Source organism: Ptychodera flava, chromosome 19 (genome assembly GCF_041260155.1).
Source record: "Ptychodera flava strain L36383 chromosome 19, AS_Pfla_20210202, whole genome shotgun sequence".
Lineage (NCBI taxonomy): Eukaryota > Metazoa > Hemichordata > Enteropneusta > Ptychoderidae > Ptychodera > Ptychodera flava.
This window is the reverse complement of record NC_091946.1, coordinates 30,319,587-30,344,605: the sequence shown is the minus strand read 5'-3', so window position 1 is coordinate 30,344,605 and position 25,019 is coordinate 30,319,587. Positions and strand designations below refer to the sequence as shown.

At 38.1% G+C, this 25,019-nt stretch overlaps 1 protein-coding gene across 2 annotated transcripts; it reads right to left on the bottom strand.

Moving 5' to 3' along the window:
* Window positions 1-718: 718 nt before the first annotated feature.
* Window positions 719-25,019, bottom strand: LOC139119227 (acetylcholinesterase-like). 2 transcript variants are annotated; one of them, XM_070682912.1, is made up of 4 exons: window positions 24,671-25,019; window positions 7,046-8,572; window positions 6,070-6,257; window positions 719-3,563 (listed from the first exon to the last, which is right to left on the bottom strand). In XM_070682912.1, the coding sequence occupies exons 2-4, from the start codon at window positions 8,545-8,547 to the stop codon at window positions 3,418-3,420; spliced, it is 1,836 nt and encodes a 611-aa protein (XP_070539013.1). In that variant the 5' UTR covers window positions 8,548-8,572; window positions 24,671-25,019; the 3' UTR covers window positions 719-3,417. The 2 variants fall into 2 exon arrangements, with proteins under 2 accessions (XP_070539013.1, XP_070539012.1); XM_070682911.1 differs by lacking the exon at window positions 24,671-25,019 and adding an exon at window positions 22,831-23,144.

Sequence of the window (25,019 nt, the reverse complement as noted above, 5' to 3'; positions counted from 1 at the left end):
GAATCTATGCAACACCTCTCTCTCTCTCTCTCTCTCTCTCTCTCTCTCTCTCTCTCTCTCTCTCTCAAACACACTCACACAAAAAATACAACGAGAACTCGAATTATCGGTATTACCTCAGGCATATATACCCGTGTTAGGGCTACAAAATGTAACATCTACATGTAACTACGCGAAATATGTATCGTGGAATTTCCAGTGTAAGATATATACCTAATACGAGTTTGGTTAACATTTGCATATATAATGAAAAATCTATGCAACGCTAACACACACATTCATTCTCTCTCTCTCTCTCTCTCTCTCTCTCTCTCTCTCTCTCTCTCTCTCACGCACATTATGAGGACTCGAAGTATAAACCATGCATTTTACCTTTCACATAACAGTCAGTCAGTCAGTCAGTCACGTTACTAAAGTCGAAACCTTCTTCACTCAATCTCGTTCAACGTTTTGCTTTGTTTTCTGAAACGACCACAAGCAATTTCTTTTCTGCGATGATTTTAGATCCATAGATTATGAAATAAACAAGGGGTTTTGAAGACAATTACACCTTGTATCGATTATGAATATCTCTCTATACGGAATGTTAAATAGCAAGGAGCCGCATATGACATCGTTAGACACTGCATGTCATTGGCTTTTATGTTCGTGTTGAATCAAAGAACGATTATATTCCACAATGAACCATTTCGAGAAAACAAACACATGACTACAAATCTTACATACAAACCTGTTTATTGCTTCAACCACGACCTTGTATTGTCATAGTTACATGACATCGCGAAGTATAATTATAATTATGCTACCCAACTACGTCATCATTACATCACAAAGCACAGCATATTAAAGATGTCACATGTAAGTATTGGTGATACATCATCGCAAATTATTGGCTTACGTGTAAATCTAATATTTTCATGGTATCTACAAACTTGACCAGAAGACGTAGATTGTAAAATCTCAGAGTTCAAAGGCCATTATGCTAAACACGTCACGAACATTTACATGGACAGTGTACATCTATCAAGATTATTATTCACATATGCACAATAACATGGGCTTTCCTGAATAGAATCCCTTGTAAATTGGGAATTTAAATGCTCTGTAACAATATTGCTTTACCTTCAGTTTCAATAGTAGCACTTCTTAAGTTATTTATGTACAATTCTGTCAGCTCGACGTCACCAAAGACCGTTTTGTCTTCATTTGAGTCCCAACTTACACCCTTTTCTTGTAATAAAACAATCACTTATTATACTATCTTGGAATTTTTAAACGTCAAAATACCATGGAAACGATGAGAAGGACAATGGCTCTTGTTAACAAACAGAACTGGGTTACAAAGTTTGACCACGTTGTGGACGATACACTTGTATACAGCACGACCACGACACACTTGTGAAAGTAACCAAATTAACTGACATACCAGAAATTGAGAACAGTTAATTTGAAGGAAGATTTTCAGTTCTACGGTAGAATTTCAATATCTGAATGACACTTAATTATATATGAATACTTTTCAATTCCGAAAGTGAGAACGACAATCTTAGTATGGTGGTGATGCACGATTTTTTTCTCATAATTTATTGCTGAAATTATTAAATTTATGTTAAGAAATTTGCCACCTGAACCAATGTTCTGTCGTAATTATTAACCTCTTACAATCAAACTCTCAGTTTCCTGTTACACAGCCAGATTTCACGCGGTTTTTTGGTGAACTGCTCAAAATTCGTTGTAAATGACCTCTCCTTTCTACATATGTTATTATTGAGAAAACCTCGACATGTTTCTCAATTGCATAGGCTCGTGTTTACCGCAAAGATATTGTTATACACTAATGAATTTATGTCATATACTGTTATTTGACTGTTCACTTCGTTTGCATTCAAAGCCGTTCTGGATCGACGAATTGTGATACTAAAAATGTCAGCACTCTTATCTACACATTTCTTTATGATTAGAAATTAACTCGGAACGTCTTGCCAATACCGCCAGAATTGTCGTTTTAAATAATGTTCTTCAAGACATCACGTGACTACAATTGAACTTAATGAAAATATCAAAAACTACTGCACCATTTTTACGACATAGTTTATCCCAGAAAACGGAACCATTTTGAATATACACACGAATTTGAAAGAAACACTGATGGGTTTAGGGAACTACATTCAATAAAGAATTCTCAAATTTCTATGTCTTCTAATGTTCCAACAGGAAGAGGTATTTTATATATTATTTTAAAGTAGTTTCATAACTTGACACTCCCCCACCCCGTTTGCATGGCAACCAGGTTAATGATATCCTACATGAGAGCATGACAATTGAAGCACAGTCAATAGCTAGGGTTATTGCGACCTTCAGCATCTTTAATTGAAAGTGTATTCTCGGTGAAAACTGCAAAATAAACAAGCATTATCGAAGTTGGTCACATCGCAACTCGTAGAACAAGTTTAAGGTTTACGATTGCCAAGCGCTGCGGACTTGCATGGGGAATTCTCTATGATATCATTCATTAAATGGATCACTAAAAGCATAACATGTTCCCAGTATGCACTACTGCCAATCCTATCCGTACGTCTAGAAGTCAATTGAACGTTTTCAGTACCTGCAACCTATTGTTATTTAGTCCCCGTTTGAAATATGTGGTAAAACATTTCGTATTCTAAAGCCAGGCTTTATCATATAGCAAATACTCAAAACACTTGTCTCAACAGAAGGATACTAGAGGTAGAACCATAAATTTTCGAATCCAAACACGGTATAAACCATGCAAAAATTATATAAAATTAGAAAAGAATCGTCATGGAAACTCGCTCTTAGAAAACAACATCAATTCAATTATTTATATAAAAAGATGTAAAAACAATGCTGCTCTTTAAGAGAGATGCGAGATGCTAGCTAGGTGACAATTAAATCAATTGGTCCTCAATAAATTTTCAACCATTCAAGCCTGAGAAAGACAACTTTGTGGCGTCACTTTGCTTTTTACTGACGGACCACTCTATCAGGCAATTAATACTGATACAAGTCTACTGTACAAACATCACGGAATCAAAACACGTCACGCATATAACTTACTCTCTTAAAACTCTTCGTCATCAAATTGCAAAATTGCCGTGATTTGTTCAATATTCACAATCATGTCAAATCTACACTTATTGTGATGTTTTCTATCTTACACTAAATATTATACATCCATTGTCTGTTCTGACAAACAAATTATGTATCTTGACCCTATGACGTCACAGAGTTCACTGCACATTCTCATGGCGTCACAAGGTCAATATACACAACGTATGTGCACAAACTTATGTACAGTCGACATGCCTTTGTCTGAAATTCCCACTCAATTCATTCTCTTCAATATGTACAATTTTAATTGTACAATTTGGCACTCAGGTATCATGTTGATGAGTATCACGGGGTGTCATTGATGTCTGAGCTACAATCTTGGCCTTTATTTGTGACATAATGGCTGAACTCGGCCTTCCAATCAACCATGTACTTGGTGCTCCAGCGATGAAATTCTTCTTTCCACTCTCGCTCTGCTTCATTGATATCCGCTGAAAGAGTGGATAGTGAGAACGCTATGACGCACATTTAGTGTGAAGAGAAGCTTAGCCAACGTTATCCATCATAATGTTTTAATCGTTGGTATCTTGTCTTTACTGCTGCTGTTGTTGCCGCTATGTACAGGACCAAAATCATCAGAATCATGATGTTTCGGTTAGCAGTTTTTAAACTTGGACGCTCGATCCCCTCCCAAGCACTACCACGGCAAAATATAAAGATTGGCGTGGAGAGGCGCGCCACAAATGAGATCAGGGATAACTAAGTTTGTGATAGTGTACATCTGAGAGGAAAGAAAAATGAAATTGCCCATTACACTAAATCTGTATCGAAAACGTTGAATGTCTTTCACGTGAACACAGTCTCCCTGAATGTGATGTGAATGATTGATGTCAAACATGGAATTTGCATTGTATAACATGTACGTAAGATGTTACTGATTCCTTGATCTTCCGGGAATACCAGAAGATCGCATAGTGTAAAAAAGTATAAACAACAATGGCGATGCCATTAACTCCATCTTATATTACGTATTGTATATCTTTTCCCCTTGATATTATTTTATTCTGCTTTGTGTCATATATCCAGGCATTCAGATTTATTGTATGCATCAATTTACCGGGTTTTTTGCTCACGTGTTGACACACGTGAGCATATGTCGCAGCGATGTCTGTCTGTCTGTCTGTCTGTCTGTCTGTCTGTCTGTCTGTGTACTCAATATCTCAAAAACGGCTCGTCAGATCAGAATCAAATCTGGTACATAGATTCAGTTTGCAAATGGCAAGAACTGATTAGTTTTTGGTGGGTGTGGCTTGCTTACTTTTTGCTCATTTGCATAATTAATGATTTTAGAAAAAATGATATATATTGACAACGACTGCACACAATTTGATGAGATTCGCTACAAATGTTGATCACACCAAGATATGTCAGCTTTAAAAGGTATTGAGAGGTGACGTTAAAGATAATTACTAATTTGCGTGTTTAATGAAATTTCCTAATTAGGAGTATATATCTGAATTTACTCGATCAAAATTGACGAAACTTGGTATGTATATTGAAGATACTATGATTTAACCTTACTGAAAGTCATTAAGCATTTTTACTTCATCCAAATCCTAATTTGCATATTTAATGAATTTTTGAAATTAAGGATATATATTTGAAGTTACATGACCAAAATTGATGAAACTTGCTATGTACATTAAAGATACTATGATAGAACATTATTAAATGTCATTCAGCATTTTTACATCAGCTAATTCCTAATTTGCATATTTTATGAACTTTCCTAATTAGGGGTAATTATCTGAATTGACATGACCAAAGTTGATGAAACTGGCTATGTACATTAAAGATACTATGATAGAACATTATTGAAAGTCACTAAGCATTTGAACTTTAGCCAATTCCTTATTTGCATATTTAATGAACTTTCATAATCAGGGATATTTATCTGTATTGACTTAACCAAAGTTGACAAAACTTGCTATGTACATTAAAGATGCTACGATACGACATTATTGAAAGTCATTAAGCATTTTTACTTCATCCAGCTCCTAATTTGCATATTTAATGAATTTTTGAAATTAGGTATATATATTTGAATTTACATGACCAAAATTGATGAAACTTGCTATGTACATTAAAGATACTATTATGTAGGCTAACATTATTGAAAGGCATTAAGCATTTTTGCTTCAGCCAATTCCTAAAGTGTGTATTTAACTAACTTTCCTAATTAGGGATACATACTTGGATTTATTTGATCAAAGTTGGCATAACATGCTATGTACATTGATGATTATACCAGGTTATACCAGTATTGGAAGTCATTTCGCACTTAAGTTTTCATGTCAGGTAATTTATAGTTTGCGTATCTAATGAGCTTTCAAAGTTTGGAATATATTGTTTGAAGGACTTGACCAAAGGTAATTACACTTGCTATATAAAGTGGTGATACAATGATAGCAGTCAAAGAAATTAATTATTTTTATTTCAGCTAATTACATATTTGAATACTTAATGACCTCTAGAGTTAATCTGTGGTGGATATTGTTTATTATGTTGATCATAATACTTTCAATGAAGTTGCAAACATGTGGCAAAGGTTCAAATTTACACATTACTGCAATATATAATGAAACACGTGAGCATTTACAGTTCATATCTGGTCTTTCATGAAGAGCAATGTGCCAAAAATCTTCTTTCTATTTACTTTTCTTAGATAATCTGATCTTGATTATCTCACTGCTAATTACAAAAAATAAGACTTAGATTCTAGGGAACCCGAAAAATACTGGAAAGTTGTTTCGTAAGTCGTGATCGGATGGTTGAAGGCATACTTACATGTAGTATAATGTTTTACTTCCAGCTTGACAACTTTGCGCGCCATTGACAGCGATCGATGCCACCGCATCAAGCAAGAAACTTGATAACATTCATTACAAGCAAACTTGGCAATGTTTGTACTAAACAAAAATTACTGAGCTCACTCACCCGTTGCAGTGACTAAATTTGGTACATATTCTCTCCAAAATGCACAAAAGTCAAGGCGCGGTCCTCTCCCAACGGCACTGTTGTTTTTCAATGCCTGTGTATTGAAAGTGAAAGACAACTGCTGTTTTGCCGTGTATTTGGGCCAGGTATCCTCTGTGATGTCGTCCAACGACTCTTTATTCGGATTACTGAAATCATAACGATAAGATAATAATTATTGTGTCGTAAAATGAATACAAATATGTCTTAAAGGGAAACAGTCGTTGGAACTGCGCCTGTGCGAGTTTCTTGTTTACAAACAATACATTTCGTGCACGATATCTAGATGTACCTCATCATCATAGCTGCAACATTTAAATTATACGATGTAGATTATGACAGACATGTTTTAACCTTCATCAATCACCATCGTACTTTGGATACAGTGTTTACATTGGTCGTATGGGTCTCATGCGACTTTGAGCGCAGTTCCGACGATTGTATCCCGTAAAGTGCCGATGCTGTAACTGGCAAGAATGTCGTGTGGTTAAGTTTAGGTATGGACAATCCGAATTACACTGATATTCTTCGTTGATAGTGACTCACTATTAAGTTATTGTAGTGAAAACTTACCTGTCTCACTCTTAATATTAGATGATAAAGTTGCGCGGTCACTCAAAATTTACATATATCCATATATGGTAAAAAGGGGTGTGCAAGTCTCGTATATTTAGCAACGTTCGTTGCGAAACGTAGCTTTTGGCAGTGCGCTTTTCTTATTGCTCACGATTTCAATTCAATGATCGGCCAAAAATTCACTTGACTGTATTCCATGAATTATGTTGTCACAGTATGATTAGGCTAGCTTCTTACCTGAGTGCATCTATTTAAGAGGTGGAAAAACACTCTGACATCTCCAGGATTATAACCTTTAGGTGTCTGCAACCAGACATTTTCAAATTTTTACCGAACAATGCGTCTTCACGAATTGACTTACCCAGTCTTGGCAAAATTTGCCCACGCTTTCATCATGCGACGACTCACTTCGGCATCCTCAGCGGAGAAATTAAAACGAGGTTCGAGTGGTTGGCCAAAGACAAATGCAACTTCATCGCCGTGAAGCACTCCCATCCATTCATGGAAAGGATTATTAAAGGCCCTCTGACTGAAGAAGTAAGCATAGACATCCTCCTGGCTCGAAGCATAGGCGTATCCAAATTCATGAGCCGGGCAGTGTATCTTTGCGTCACTCACAAAATCTTCTACTCTGTCCCGAAGCATAGCGCCATCCTCAGGGTTCCACCAGTCAATGTAGCGAAATGAGACAGCATCGTGCCCAATTTTGTTCATGTCGGGAAACGACATCCGAACCGTACTTTCAAAGATATCTCGATCGATTATGCTTTCGGCGTCCAGTCGAAACGCCGGTTCGTAGTAAATCAGAAAGAACGCACCTTCGTCCTTGTTCGTTCCAAACATAATAGGCGCAGGTTTAAAAGAATGTCTTTCAATAGACGAGAGGGGAGTTTCCGTCAAGAATGTTCCGTCGACCACAGGTGTGAAGGGAAAACGGTATATTCCGTGTACGTCATCCATCCATTCGCCGTTCAGTATGTCTAACGCATTTTGCTCCCTCATGCACTTGGCAACGTCTGCCATTGGGATAGCTTTCGAGTCGTTATAACAGCCAAACAGTTTAGCAAGCTCTAGACTTCGCCTCTTAGCTTCGTCCGTCGTCAAGGTAGCCCATGGTGTATTCGGGGACCCACTCTGAAGGATAGCCCGTGTAAAGAAATTGCGACTTAGAGGTGAAAGTAAGTGTAGTCCCACACTAACAGCGCCCGCGCTCTCCCCAAATATGGTGACTCTTCGCGGATCACCTCCAAAGTGAACGATGTTGTCCTGAACCCACTGCAGTGCCAGGGCCTGATCCAAAAGGCCAACATTGCCGGGAGCGTCTTGATGCCCTAAGTAAAAAAAGCCGAACGAAGCCACACGATAATTGAACGACACAACGATGACGTTTTGTGTAGCAGCTAAGGTACCACCATGATAAACTTCTAACGACGCAACACCGCTGTAGAAACCACCTCCGTATATCCAGACTAGAACAGCTGCGTTGGTTGGCCTCGGATGAGGGGTCCACACATTCATAAACAAACAATCCTCGGACAGATGAACGTTTGGGTTCCACATAGCGGTGCCGATGAAATCACCAAAAACTTCGTCTGACAAGAGCCTGCAACCTCGGCCGTACCGCGAGGCGTTGTAGACCCCATCCCAAGGTTCAATAGGGGTCGAAGGTTTGTATCGCAAGTCACCCACGGGAGGGGTTGCGTACGGAATCCCCATGTACTCCTCGGTGTACATGTCGAGAGCACGTCTGCGTGTTCCGAGCACCTTGCCGTACAGTGTAGGTACCACGTAACTGTAGTCACTCTGTGCTGAGATAGTTATTGCCAGCATTGCCAGCCACAGCGAAATCGTAGTCGTGCTCATCCTGGATATCTTGTCAATAGTGAACCTGTACATCAAAAACAAAATCGTGCAAATTAATCATCTGCATTTAGCTCTTAAGCAGTTGCAGTTTGCAATGTCCGGGTAGATTTTTTTGATTACGGATGGTTTATTCAACAATCATCAATAGTCTAAATTTGAATGTATATGGTAAAATGTCAGCATTTACTATTATTTTGAACTTGAATTTTTCATAGTGGTAATTTATGACACATTCGATATAACCCAACCCTGTAGAATGAGGATAAGTTGAACTTGTCGGCTTATAGAGATAAAAAGAATCCCACACCCGGATCGGCTTGAAAAATTTCTGTCTCAAACCTGCAAAAAACTGCAGTTAAACAAAAATGAAATCAGTTATTTCCTTTTATTAATATCATTCCTTCCTACAGTCCACATTCATCTACACATAAATGCTGTGTGAAATACTGATTATGATATCTTCTCAGGCCAATAGGGCCGTTCACAGTTTACGTCACTGTTCTCTCATTAATATGCAAAAATAAATATTTGTCCGCATTTTAGATTACGCTTTTGAAAATACGCATGCAAGAACGACGAAAATACATCTCAGTGGGCGACTGCTAGTGTAACAGTGAATACTAAAAAACATATTCACGACTCAGAGTACAAGCTGCAAAACAGCCACGCATGCAACATTGATAAAATTTGTCCGCATTTCAAGCTGCGTGTCCGATGTCGCGCGCGTACAGCTATATTTAGTAACAAACCTGTAACCGTGAACAAGGCTATTAAAAAAATTACATTTCCGGTAACCCGACGAACCCTAGAAAAACCTGCCGACCCTGGATATTTTATTTCGCATTTTTCAAAAAAATTCAAGTGAATTAAATTTTACCAAATTTTATAAGGTCTCAGCCCAACAAAGGAAATATAAAATTCCTACCTACCTACCTACCTACCTACCTACCTACCTACCTACCTACCTACCTACTCTAATTCTCGCAGGCATGTTTTTTTACCGGAAAAACACATTTTTATTGACCTCAAGTTGGATATCTAACAGCAGTGTGTAATGATTATTTTTAGATGTACTATACCAGTCAAAATAACCAGGAAAAATGTTATTTGGTCCACAGATACATTTTTCTCCGATGGAGTACACAAAGTCCGTTCACCTTACAAGTGTATCGTCTGCCTACACGTTATAGTTCCGGTTTTACAGTACGTGACCTCTCATTCGTCAAATGATGCGCATACTCTGTGGCAAGGACAGCGAATGGCCAATGAGCATTCGTTAAACGAAAATATATTTCACTTGCGCGATACAGGGTTTAAGAAGAAATCTCTCCAACTCCACAGGTGCAGGTGTTCCCAACCTCCCTGCGTACGAGAGATGATGGTGCCAGCCAGTGGTACAGTATCTTTGGGTAGGCGGAAGATCGAAGATGAGGAGTGGGGTTATTCGAATGAAGGAGATTAGGCCTATAGAAATGCCGAGGAATTATGCAAAATACTAAATATCGCAGTTTGCCGAGAAATTTTTACATAGGATGAAGCATCAAATACGTTTGCCGACGTATAGATCAGATGGCCACCATGTAAATGCACATTGCTTGCTTGCAATATTATATCGTTCACACACACAGATTCCAACACTACGGGCAGTGTTAGCGGTACATTGGTAGACTTCGTAGGCCTAACCATCATAAGGCCAAATTAAATTTAAAAAGTAATTCCGGTATCACATCTGTGAAATTAGGGTATGTAGATAGGAAGTTATTGTTCATGTTTACATTTTTTGGCTTAGACCTCTAGAATACGGTAAAATGTAGAGAATTATGTTTTTTTGAAAATGCGCGTCGGTCGAGCTACCGGAAACACCTTATAATCACATAATTGGCCTAATCGTCACTTTTCGTCGACAGTTTATCAAATTGTAAAGAAATGTTCTTGCTGTTCTGAATCAGGATTAGGCCTAGGGGAACTTCAGACCACAGTACGCGTAGATGGAGTCTTCACGTTATGACAAGTTAATGGGGTTTTCAAAAGCAGGCGTAGTTTCAAATCCATGCAATTCATTTGATGTGACTGCAAGAAATTGTGTGCTGTGAATTTACCTGAGTTTGGCAGTACACCGCAGAGAGGGGGCGCTCTGGCAAGGCACCCATCATGCATTGGTAAAAATTTTGAAACAACGATAAATATAAACCTTTGGATTCCAAGAGTTCGATCACCTTATGCTAATGAGAATGCAATGTCATCGATTATTTCCGTAACGTTAACGAGAAACCAATAAATCGGTAACCACTGAATTGTCTAAATGAATTCAACCATCCTAGCAAAAATCGATATGACATAACTGTTTAATGACTCGCGCATGAATTAATATACCAACGAGATGCGCTTTGCCGTGTAATATCAATAAAGTGGCTTTCCCATGACCCTGTAACAATCAGTGTACATTTAACACTCACATTACGGTAAACGTAAACCAGAGCGTCAAAAAGACAATATGTAACTTTTTTACATTATCGTTATTGTTTTTGCTGCATGTAACAAAAGTAATGTTTTATTTTTGTCGAACTACAAAGTATCAGTCAATATATTCCATTGCGTGTAATATGCAATGTCATACTAACAGTAAATTCTGATAGGGACTAAAGTTAATTTGTCTGACACCGAACATTACAAGCACCCAAGGCTGTGTTGACAATTTAACACAAACTATCTCCACCTGGTTAAGAAAGGATTACAGCTACCGGAGCAGCGATCAACAGTTATTAACTTTGAATTCCAACCACAATTTCAGTACTCTCGTTTGCAACAGAAAATTCATATAGCCACTCTCAGACAGCACAACTCATCACACGATATATTTATATGCATTTCACAACCAGTCTTCGCTATTTTGTATCTTTTCTCGCGGTATCATGCCCGGTTCTTTCCACTCTGGCCTGCTGATGTACACAGCAGTACACGTAGCAGACCCTCAATTACAAATTTCGTGTTCCTAGCTTTCCGTTTAACGATGACGTCATAATAAAGAAGAATGCGCCTCGTGGTCAGTCCTTCTGACAGACTGCCATGTTTTCTGGTGCGCCACCTGTGTGGACTATAGGTCTGACGCTTGATAGCCGCCATTTTGAATTTCAAATATCGGTTAAATGATGGACGATTTGTTTCTGTTGTGCCAAACTTTGCAAAGTGCCCCATGAGAATGGTTTCTATTAGAAAGTCAAGAACTCCGGACTTCCGAATTCCTTTACCCAGTCGAAGCGCCTATTACCTGAAGAATAGCGAAAATCTACATAGTTTGGGGTTTTCCAACATATGCATTAGCACTTATGAGTTTTCATTTCCACAAAAATGTAACCAAAGAACAGACAGATTAAAATTCAAAATATGAATTTTGTTATGATGAACACGATCTCGCTTGATATGTTGACACAAGCCAAAAGAATCAATTGTCCGCATTGGACGTAAATAACGGTACACAGACTTTTCTCTGCATTTTATTGTGATGGGATTTAAAAAGCTTGATTAGTCGGACTCCTGTTAGGCAGGTTTTTCATGTCTGGATTTTATAAAAACCTGCAAGCTATCAGTAAACCCTGGAGACAAGTCACACAGAGGAAAACTCGGAGTGTTTTTTTTATAGTTTCTTGCGGTGGAAAGCAACTCTCGTGCGGTTATTTTTGCAACTTACGATGTGACGTGATCCGTAACGAGAATGCACTTTAAGATATCCATCACGTTTAATCCGATGTGCACAGCTGATTAGCCTAGACGATTATATTAAGACAGAACGCGCCTCAAAACTAAAACATTTAAAATTTCGCTCAGACATTCTCCATTGAAACTCTAAACCATTCTCTTTTAAAATCAAGGATAAAAAGCACGTTTTATTGTCAGATAAATAAAATTTGTCTAAAATTTGTCGATATAAAAAGTCAAAATAGCCGCCATCTTCATGTTAAGTCAACGGGGAAATTTAAATTTCGATTTCCACGAAAACGAGACTGCTAAAACTTCATTATACTGCATACCAGCAACAGGATTATAAAATTTTGGGAGTCCACATATCTGTCCCCTAGGCGTATTTTACTGTATGAATACTATAACTGTATTCGTTACAACTATCAATAGCACAAACATCAGTAACCATAGGTTACAATCACGTGCCTGTATTGAATGTATCGAATAACATAGCTGAATATAATATCTTACTTCAAGCTCGCACAAACTGGCGATCAGAAACAACGGTAAAAATTCTTCTGTTGCAGCGATGCAGTCGTCATTGTGCTGATCAAATTACCGGCCAAATATGAGCGCAGAGGTCCTCAATGGGCGATTCGGAAGCGAAGAGATCATCGACCAAGATGCCGATGCAGAAATTTCGTGGCCGTATTTCATGGCAATTTGTCACCATGACGACAAAGTGCACGGTGAAGATACGGGACATAAATGCTCGTTTATTTGTGTTTTATTTTACCCTTTTTACCTTTTTTATTTTATTTTTTTTGTATTATATTTTACCGGGATTTTAGTTTACTCAGACGTAATACAGTGCTCGGGTGCTTTTCACAAGTATTCAACTATTTACACTAAATCTTGCTGAATTCCACACAATTGCTTAACCAAAGCGTTCGACACGAACCAACAGTAGGGATGGCATTGGATCGATGGTGCAGAATCAATTTTTGGTTCACGCCTGACACGAAACCTATCTCTGCGAACATAGATCGATTTGTAAGAGAAATACACAAATTGTTTTCATCAAATGTCATTATATTACAGAGCAATGAGAGAGCGTGTACGTTCAACGGTTCGGTCAAACTAGTTGACAGGTCTCATGAATTCCTTTAACAGATGTTAATGGGTACGATCAATGCGTTTTGTTTTCGGAAGTGCAATTTTTTACAGATATGGATAAATCTGAATAATTTACGCTTGTAGTCGCACATTTATCAAAAACAAACAGATGATGGACTCATTTATCTTGTGCGCTTGAATTTATTATGCCATCTCCATCTTCCTATATGAGCGGATTGTATTTTGATTTGTGGTTCGCGTTTGGAAAGCATTCGCTAGGTTTAGTCGTCCATCGGCTAGTGACACTTTAAGAATTGCAGCTGCCAAGATGCAAATATGAAAAAACACTCGCCTTTTAGTTTGTAGTGGCTATTTGAGTTGAATTTTTGCCGTCCAATATTCAGACGTCTGTGTAACAAATTTGTTTCACATCTAGCTACCAATGTAGACTTCGCTCAGTTGTGTTTCAAGTCAATTGAGTGTGCATTGGTGCGTGTAACTCTTAATGTCACAACTCGCCATTGAACCCTCTCCGTGTTTCCGAGCATAGAAGTCGTGACACCCGATTTTGTCAATTACACTCCGATCAATTTACACATGTACCGGCCATGCATGTGAAATGAGCCGCTTAAACGTTTTGAACTCCGCGATGATTTGACTGGTGATTCCCTGCAATGTGTAGTCTGGATGACAGTATCGGGGAGATGGAGATGGACAGTAATTCACGATGACTGACTAGAGAAAATGACAAAGGATATCCATCGTTGAGATTTTATCATTTCAATGACGTCATCACACGAACGTATGCGTTCTTTAAGGTGTGAGCACTGTTTCTAAAGGGGACGGGGATAATATATCAAAAAACACAATGATATCTATGAATTTATTTTTTGTCAGCTTATTTTTTACTCAACATATCTAGTCAAGAGTCTTTGATATAGCAATGATATTTGTCTTTCTGCTTCAGCGCCCATATTATATTGGTCAATTTCTAATGTTCCATCAACATACGTGTTTTACTGCCGTGTCATCTTCCGGTGCCAAGCAATTATTATTGGTTTAGGGAGATTATGGTGCCTGCAGTGAGTCGAGAGATGAAGCGGTGTGATTTGAACAATGCTGCCATTCCAATTTTTGCGTGCCTACCGTACCTTTCCACACTTTTCAGCGTGCATTTTCCCTCCCCTCGGAAAGAAAAGAATAAAATTTCTAAGACCATAACCTCATCCGGCCAAAACACATGCAAATGAGATCAATAATTGCAGAAATGATTAAACATTTAAACGCCAAAAAAGCCGAAGGGAGACTTTTGAAATTTTGAAAAAACAGTCCTGCCCAGTAGATTGCGGATCTAAGTTTATTCAGACCAAGTTGATAATATGACTAATATGCAAATGAGCAAATAAATGAGAGCGTTGTTCGAAATCTTACACTTAGATATTACTCGGTCTTGGACTGGAATTGTGTTTAAACTTCCTATTATGATTCAGGTTTAGGTTTGATCTAAGTTGATCACATCACTCCTATGCAAATAGGCAAAATTGTACTAAAATGGTGGAAAATTTCAAACTCAGAAAGGAATTTCTCTGTAATTGGAAAGTTTGTATTGTTGCTAACACCAACTAGATACAACTTTGTTCAAAGAAAGTTTGTGGAATGACTGATATGCAAATAAGCAAACCATATGGTCGAACGTTACAACTTCCGAAACTAATTAATGGCTTTCAATATATTAATATCAGGATGTTGCAAAGCTTTCTATATGAAGGAAATAGTGATTTTTTTGTAAACATATAATTTCTCTTAAATATGGTATTTTCACACATGGTTCAACCGGAAGCGCACTGCCAAATGGCACACATTTTTTCAAGAAGAATAAAGCTTACAGCCTTTGAGTTATGACTGTGTACTGTACACTAACATATGAATGCACATTCTTGCATACTATGAAGAAATTATCATAACTTATTCATAACTGACACTTTACAAAACTATCATCTGAAATTCTCATGGCAAACATATGCTGTTTTCGTCAACGTTCCCAATTATTTTAGGCACATGTTGTTTTCATCAAAGTTCTGTTCACTTAAAGACGTCTTGTTTTCGGAAGCGTTTTCCATTTGACTTAAAGGCATGTTGTTTTCTTCTACATTATGTCCCAAATAAGTTTCAGTGAACGTCAGGTATATAAACCTTTATTTCAGATATTAAGAAAAAAACATAGAGGGATACCTGACCTCCGTAATATTGGTATAATCATTTTAACTGTTTGTAGATTCACTACAGTTTGAATCATTGGAACTGCACATCATAACCACCACCACCACCACCACCATCATCATCATCATCATCATCATCATCATCATCATTAATCATTAATTATCATCAATCCTCCTCCTCCTCCTCCTCATCATCATCATCATTATCATCATCCTCATCAAGAGCAACATTGGCGTTTTGGTAAAACATTTAGCGCTGACGCCAGCAAGAGAGATCTGTTTTTATTTTGTTAATAAAGGTTTTAATAGCACAAGTAAATTTGTCCTTTGGTTGCTGTAGATATACTGATGATATGAGATTTCTGTACCGTGAGACAGCTATTATAATTATCATTATTGTTTTGAAAATTTTATATACTTCCCCCCTAGGCTAAGTCAAAATATGATCCTCCCCAAAGGGATGTTGGAAAAACATTGCTCCCCAAGTCCTCTGGCGTGACCCCGTCATCGTAACTGAAACTTCCCATGTGCGTGCTGTTACGATGCCCCACCGGACAGTTTAGGTTGAAACCACGCTTCGCGGAGTTTTGTGAAATGGTTAAACTAATGCTTCAAGCTTCCAACCAAGCTGGGTAAATTTTTTTTCTATTTTAAATTATAAGGGAGCATTTCCGTTTCCATTAAATTGTTGTTGTTACAATTGAACTCCATAGTGCGCTTCAAGTCTTCACTGTCTGTGCCTATTAATTTCTACCGTAACAATGCGCTTTAATCACTGGCGAGTTACACCCGTAATTTTTCTGGTTTCCCCCTACGTGGCTTTTTTCAAAGGTTTACAGAATGGATGGAAGTTACTGTGAATCAGATTTCAGCATCAATTGACTGTGTCTTGCTATGAGGGAGATTTCACCCTCACCTTCATCGCCAATTCTCGGTATCTTAAGTATGATTTTGCCACCTAAGTGAGTGATAAAAGTCTCAGGTGGTCGACTACATTTTCAAGTTCGCGGATTTCTGCGCTTAAAACACATAAACACATAAGATTACAGAAGAAACAGTAAAGTTTTTGGTTATAGAGAATTTTTTGCTAGCATTGCCTAAAAAGACGAAAAAATAAATGAGTTTAGCTAATTTCATGAACAAACAAAAGTTTTTACTGTTACAGTGATTAAATTTCTGTTTATAGTATTTATGAGATCCCTATCTCAAACTCTTGCTGTGGTGACAAGACGATTTTTTACCCATAATGCATTTCAACAAGATGTAGACTAATCCCCCCTCCCCCAAGCATAAGAATAATTCTACCCTATCACATCCCACAGTTTTTGAGAATCGGAAGGAACAAGCACAATTAACCGCAGAGGGCTGAAAAGAAAATAGCACGTCAGCTTATTTTTTCAAAGCCCCCTCCCCCACAGTGTTGGTCACAATTTTCAGAGGCCCCGCTACTCTGTTGGCAAGGAACATTTTGTGACGATAATAAGCGCCTATTTATCCAGTAACCTCCAACTGGCAAGATTTTTGTAGATACTGTCTATCTAAATATGATATAAGTAAGATATATATATATATATATATATATATATATATATATATATATATATATATATATGTATATGTATATGTGCGTGTGTCTACATTTATCCATGTATGTGTGTAAGTATACACGTATAAACAAAGCGAGTTGAAATTGGACACTATGTATAGCCAATTTTGAATATAAATATACTTGACTAGAGTTGGACGATTCAAAGTGCACATGTGTACAAGGAACTTTAGTTTAGACTTTCACCAAATGGTGTCATTTCGCTATACACGGGAGTCTACGAAGCAAACCATGAATATGTTTTCCAATATAAAGTAGCTACACCTTTGTCTTTATATATATTTGACGATTGATCATAAATTTACCGAGCTAGAGATTGTAGGTTAATACATATGTGTACATGAAAACTATTTTTTTTAATGTCACCAAAATATATCAATACGTTATACATTGGAGTCTACGGGCCAAACTATGAAAAAAATATGGATTATATTAAATTGTCTTATAGATTCGTTTATATGCCTAAACATGTTTTTCGCTGCCTGTTGTCTTCCTTTTCAGTACCCTATGTTTTCTGCCCCTACCCCTCCAATTTTCTCTTCATCCCCGGTCACCCTGTCTTATTCTGAAGACTAGTAACACACACTGAGAACTTCCATCAGAAAATTTCTCCGTGTATCGTCTGAGTCACCGTACAGTCATTGACAAGAGCCTGGGAAGCGTGAGCTCGGTGTCAAAATGATTCATTTGTTGGAGAAAGTAAGGGTTAAAGAGAGGGTAAAAGCATGGCTTTCATTTGACTGTTATAAAATGTTATGGCTTTCCACTGTTTGAACACGGCTGGATAACAAATTCATTTGGACTCTTACTGGGTATGTTCGAAAAACCTGAAAATTGAACATCAAGGAAAATCTTTGCCCCTAATTATTTAGATTAAAATTATTGTCTCCTGATAGGGAAAGTGTTATCTAATTTTCTTGATTTCGTAACAATCAGCCAATTTTGGCGAATTTTATCGATTAAGGACAAATAGGATTTGCAACAAAATTGATTAAATCAGTCATTGGCCTTGATGTGCTTTTTTAATTCAGATTTCATTCGAAGTTTCGTCACCCATGTCCTATCATTACTCATCGCAAGATGCGTCCGAGTATTCGTTCCTGATGAAATCCTCTACTCCACTTCAAACAGGGAAAGTGTCAATCTAAACATCGATCGCGATGAATCTCATTCGCTAGCTCTGTCACTGAAAATCCTCTGCTTTGTCTAGTCCGTCTGATGATCACGGTTTGACAGCGAAGGTGATTACCAAAGTCAAGTTGTCTCTTCACTCGCTTACCATTCAAGCAGACACAACCAATGTCTCTTATAGTCTTAAATCTTGTCAAACTCTATGTAAACACCGCATCCTAAGGCCAACTGTCGCTCATTAAAATATGGAGCATTAGTTTTGGCCATTTCTTTCACATCGATGTCGGCAATTTTCATATTGATGTACTAGCTTAGAATTTATTCACCTTTTTCAGTTAGATCAATTTGAATATCGATATTTTCATATTTTGGTTTTGTTCCTTTTTCGATTTATCCTCATTCATTTTATTGGAAGTTATTTTTTAGTTTTTCAATTCATTTCAAGTTATAATTTTGGCACATTCTTGAAAGATTTATGATGTTTTCTTATTTTACTTTTCAATGCGTGATCCGTTTGTGGATGCTAGTACTACAATGTAATAAACTGATGGAAGTCAGAACCTTGATGAATATGGCGAATGGCAGGACGTGCAAGTGACACTTTGTAAAAGCGTCGATACCGAGATTAAAAGTCAAACATCACATGACAAGAAAACGTTAGATGCAAGGCAATATTGTACTACACATCAAGTACCGTGCAGTCTGCATTCAGGGAACCATGGGCGTCTTAAGTTAGCGCTCGTCATCGATTTTAATTTACAGGCACGTCATTCTCTTTGCACTGCTCTTTTCCACTTGTCGGACACTCGAGGCACTTTGTTGACACCAATAAATTTACTTTCGGGGCTGTCTGAATCCTAACTTGGCTTGTTGCAGTCTTTCTTCTTTCATGACAGTCTTCATTTTGATTACGGTATATTTTCCTTTTGAGGGAATCAATACAATCTACCATGTTGATACCCTCGAGTACTGTACCGGCAGCCTGTCCACTTTTTGAATACCGTTGTTTACGCCAGGTTGCCCAGTCACTTTTCAGACACACATCCCGCACACACGGTCTAAGTTTACCTCCTCTACATGTAATTCACATCAGACATGTAACATATAATTTTGCTTCAACGCTAGAAAGGCATAGGTTGAGATCAAAGTCTGGCAAAATTCATTACTGTATTTTTTTCTTGGACGAAAGCAAGCTAGCTCTTTTTGGCGTTGATTCGGATTGTAAGTTTCCCCAAATACAGCAATGCGCGTGAGATTCGCTTCTAGCGACATACTCTCAACAGTTTTAGTTTGTTTAAAACAAACCTCGTCAAAAATTTCTGTCTTGATTCGTTATTTTACGGAAACGTGGTACGCATCATTTTGCATGCAAAGAGCCAGATATAGGTTAACAGTTTCCAAACTGTTTAGCGGTTAACAGTTCGGACAAATGTTGATGGGGCGCCGTCTACGCGTGCGCACAGTCTACAGGCAAAAAAGACTGGTGTTATCAGTGACCGACACTGCAGAGGAACTTAGCGATTTTTCTGTGCAAAAACTGGATGAGGTGTATTGAAAAACATATTGACCGGCCAAATGTACGGTAACAGCATACGTTTGTTTCCATGGAGCCTGAGAATCTCCCCAAGATAGTCTCCCCGTGGCCTACGGTGTTGTGAAACGAAATGTTTTAGACCAACGCTCAGCCCGGCAAAGGAGAGGGTGGAATAAACGCACGCGGTTACGCTCATATGGATGCTGTTTTCTGTTATGTTCAGCAAATCATGTTTTAGGCCACTTGATAAGCGATTGTTGCGGATTTAATCAACACATTACTTTTACCAAAGTGTCATTCTCACACTCATAGTGACGGAATGTCTTGTAAAAAAATCGGATATTTTTTATTCAATCTTTTGCATATTAATGAGGGACCATCACTATTGGATATTCCTATTGAGATATACAGCTGATACGTAAATAAAACTGGGTTGACCAGACCCTTGACACTGACCTAGATCAAAACCGTTACAACAATAATATTTTAAAATGGTATCATTTTAGTTAAAGCATGCTTTTTCTGATCATTGCATAGATATTCTCGTTCATTGTGGTTTGCAAATACCCACTGACACCTTGACTAATCACACTCGTCTGTAAGGGCATCACGTATTTCGTGTCGTGTTCCTAGACAGCGATCCATCTCCCTGTCTTAATATATAAAACATCTGCACAAACCAAACTGAAGTTTTCTTTTCAGACAAACATTCACCTCCAACAGACAGCTACAACCGACATATTTGTTTTCGTATAGGATATCGTTTTTTGTCGGTATGTTTTATATCCAAAAACACCGCTCTGTGCCGTGAACAGCGCTGAAAATATATATAGTTTTCGTTCAGATGTTTTCGTTTGGTGCAAGGAGAGTCTACATGTGGAAATCACTCCATCGGGATAAATGCAAATGCCGAAAGACTATCCTCAGCGTAAAAATTCAGGGCGACTAGTAGCTGTGTTTGAAACACTGATCAAATTATAAGGGTGTTATTCAAACATTTCTCCCGCTGTAATCAAGTTCGTTTGTTCTATTTGCATTCCAATATACCCACACTCAGCTCGACGTCCCTTCTATCGCAACTAAATGTTGACAGAAATTACTCTAATTTCTCGCCACTGCTTTTGAATCAAATTACCTCCAAGGATGGAGGAAACAAAAAAACACATTAACCCTTCAACACCATGGTTTGACACAAATCCATCGTTTTCAATGGCAATTGACCTGTTCAATTGACCTGTTCAATGGCAGTTGACCTGTTTATACTATTAGGGCAATTTGTGATAGGCAAAAGTAACAATAGCTTTAATTTTTCACCTAATATTATTTATTATTTTGTCCCTCTGAAGTAAGTTTGTTATTCGCCTTCCTAAATTAAGATACAAAGTGTTATGCCGTCCAACCATATGCAGTTTTATTAATGCTGACCATGAAAAAAAAATAGACTTTATATACATATGCAGATTTATGTTGACAAGTTGAAAGCTGGAAGTGTTTTGGAGTTGCACAGCTTGTGCTGATAGCAGAGTCATGTGGATCAATAACATTTGCATTTTATCATGAAAAGGTGTATTTCGGAGCGTGACAAGAAATCGTATTTTACAAACACAAACTCAATTGCCGGGGAAAAGACATGAAAAGTTACATTTGAGAAACCTTCAGCAATGAACCAAAACAGGAAACTACATGAAAACAGTGAAACTACACAATGAATAGTCTTGAGAAATCTACTGCAGTATTTTATCCGTAAGCCGATATTCGCATACACGACTCTCAGTTAAGGTAGAACGCCCATCGAGGACAGGTATTCAGAATCTAATTTTTTTCAATACTTTTCTGAGCTATCACTTGTAGGTGCTCATTTTGAAGCTCTTGGAGTGAGAAAAAATTTCACCGTCTTAGTTTTTCGAAAATCGAAAATTTATGTTCCCTCATAGTGTTAACACAGGGATTGCGGCCATTGTTAATTTCAAATATTGGCAAATGTCAGCTAATTTGGTACTCTTGTACCAAACTTTGCTTGGTGACTCCTAATTTTTATTCTTGATTTGGTAAGAGAATGGTTGAAAGTTACATTGAGGGGAGTTTGAGCGAAAGTATAGGTATTTCACACTTTTGAGGCGCATTTCATCTTAAACGATATATCGATGCATGTGAAGAATATACAACATTTCTGATGGAGAGTGACTAACGAAGAATGTCATTGCCCTTCAAATACTCAAATTCGACGAGTTTCAGTTAATGCTAACGTGACAAAACCTGATACTTGGTTTTCAGATATGGTCAAGTAATTCTATTAACTCGAGGCCCGGTCACACAGATTTACCGATATTAATGTCATAAATTAATATGCAAATGTTGATGTGCTATTCAGACCCCGTCATCGATAGCCGCCTAAACGAATTAAAACGTCAAAACGTTGAAGAATTTGCCCAGGGCAGGCCTATGCTTCCAGGAAGTCTTTGCTCAATATAAAATAAAATTACGTTGCTGAAGTGCGAAGTCAAAGAATCTGGAAATACGCATGTATGGTATTGGTTTAGTTTGAGGATTTTTTAACATTATCTTTATTGAACGGACAAGAATTTATGGTAATTTGGGTAAATCAAAAATTATTAATAATTCAACGTAAATATGACCAAAAATACTTGGGTTTATATAAGAATTGAGAACAACGTTCGATTCGAGCGTAATTTGGCACTGTCGGCGAAAGCGACGTAAGTTGAACGTTCACAGCATGCTGACAAGAATGCCAGCTGACGTGCAGCTACTGTATGGGCTGACCACTCAAATTGGTCGGCTGTGTGATGTTGACTTGCCCGATAAAAGACACATCTTCGTAATCTAAATTGGTATCGCGATCTGACTCCAATTTGAATCGACATTAATTCCAGTGTTCCGATGGGATCAGTCCTCATCGGCTTGTGGGTCGACTCTTTCGAATATTTCAAACCTGTATAACTTTAAATATATGATGCGAGGAAAAATAGAAATCAACTCACCGCATTGAAGAAAGCGACTCAGAGAGACCTCGACATTATCAAATCAGAGCACAGAAACATTTAACCCTGGCGGCACTGAGCGAGGCAAATGTTCGTCCTTGGCCAGTGTACATTTAGGGAAAAAAACTCCAAATCGTTTATGCGTTGACGACTGGGGCAGACCAAGGAGATACGCTCATAATTGGGGCGATTACCTTACCATTGAAAGGCTTTCACTGAAACGTAATCGGGCTGTTCAAATCTATATCAAGTGAGGCAATTAGGAATCCGAGCACGAATCGTAAAAGGCCCCAGCCCGCCAATAGATTAACTGTGACTGTAATCTAAGTCTACCCATAAGGCCCTGCTGCACATTTTTTATGTCTACATTGGAATGAAATATGCGCACCATCGAGGCTCCCAGGCGCGTTGTATATTTCAAAGAAACATACAATTATGACTTCTCTAAGTATGCTGCAAAAATTCTGATAAACATTGCTCTTTTCTTGAAAGGCGTGTGCAATATTATATTACTGACACTTTTCAAACTCGCATGAATAAAAAAGTTCGACTTAAAGTACATGAATTGCTAATGGTGTAGTTTATTGTAATTTATCGGTAAACATACATCATGCATAATTATACATATTTTGCACACATGCATTCATACACACAAACGCGCATCCATCATATATAAATATATACACAAGCATGCATGTATGAATATGTACACATATTAATCGCTATATGCAAACAACACACACACACAGCGATATTCATAGCCGTACAGAAATATACACTTTCCACATTAATTGGCCTGCTACCTGCGCTTGGCCTCTGCAGCCAATGTAAGTACCCTGAGGGCGTCACTGATGGTGGCTTCGGATTGGATTATTGCATTATGCATACATGCCACTACTTCGTATTGACAGTAATTAAGTTTAACTGCTCGCATGGACGAAAAGGCACACAGATCGCCGGCCGTCACGTACAAGCAATTCCACAGCAAGTTTGTTTGCAGTATCTGCACACAGAGATTGCGTGCCACTTGTTTTCACATACTACAGAGACCAGACTCGGTATCTCAAACAGTTCGAACATTTGACGTCACATTTTGTATATCATGTATTCTTAGCAGCTGTTACTAATAAATTAGACTCTCAGCGCGTCGTTAAAATAATAGACATCATAGAATTGACGCTGTTAGCGACCTCCTGATGGGCTATCACTTACAAAATATCAAAATTTACATATTTAAAAAGTTTCAGCGGATGAAGATTCAAGTCTTCGTCTCAGATGGCCGGAGAACTACAATGTAAGATATCCGTGGCAAGTCAGGAGTGACATCAGAAAATACAGTGTACATTTAATTTGGGCGCTGTGATTTTCAGACATTGATTCGCATCCATTAAGATTCGCTGCAATGTGTTGTTTGTATCGAGTTAAATTATTAACATATTAGTCGGAACTTAGGATCAGTGTCGCATGCCATCATTTCAAAGACGCAGTTTTGGACTTTGCCAATCATGATGCTAATTTTAGCAAGCATTAATCTATGCTATGCCTTCTCATGTATCGCCCCAAAATAGCCTGTACAATTAATTGTGAACCGCAAAGTGTATTTAAAACCATTCCATGACGTAGATCGTTGTTCATGTGGTACGAGGGACTTTAAATCCTAAATGCTCGCGAGGATGCGAAACTCCATTGAATAATTTGTGACAGTCTGCACGAAATATACAACAATTAATTATAGAGATCACCCTTGGAATTTGTGACCGCGCTTGGTGGAATTTGGTGCATGCATTTGACGGAATATTGATTTGGTAATGTGGACAGAAATACCACAGAGGGAACTTACCTGAGATCTTTGCAAGTTGACGAGAAGAGCGAACCTACTAGAATGAGCGGACCAGCCCTCAGCCAGGGTCCTTGAAAATTTCTACTACAGTGGCTGATTTACGACACCGCACTTCAGAGCTGCGAGAGTGTCGAGTTAATATCAATCATCTGCACTTAATAATTCCGACTATAAACTGAATTAAGAGTTCAAATAGTTTCTTCGAGGGGTCCCCTGCACGATGAACCAAATGACAGTGCAGTGCAATTCGTTGACGGACGCTTGCCAGTCAGTTTTTGGTGGGTGTTGCTGGGTAGCCAGAACGATTCAATGGCTCAGGGTGGTACTATTAGAGACGCTTGGGTTGACT

Excerpts from the sequence above, each read along its gene's own strand:
- LOC139119227 (XM_070682911.1), bottom strand. Across the intron at positions 6,258-7,045 it reads GCAAATTTTGCCAAGACTGG|TAATCCGAATAAAGAGTCGT; the intron begins GTAAGTCAATTC and ends TTATGATTTCAG. Across the intron at positions 3,564-6,069 it reads AAATTTAGTCACTGCAACGG|CGGATATCAATGAAGCAGAG; the intron begins GTGAGTGAGCTC and ends CCACTCTTTCAG.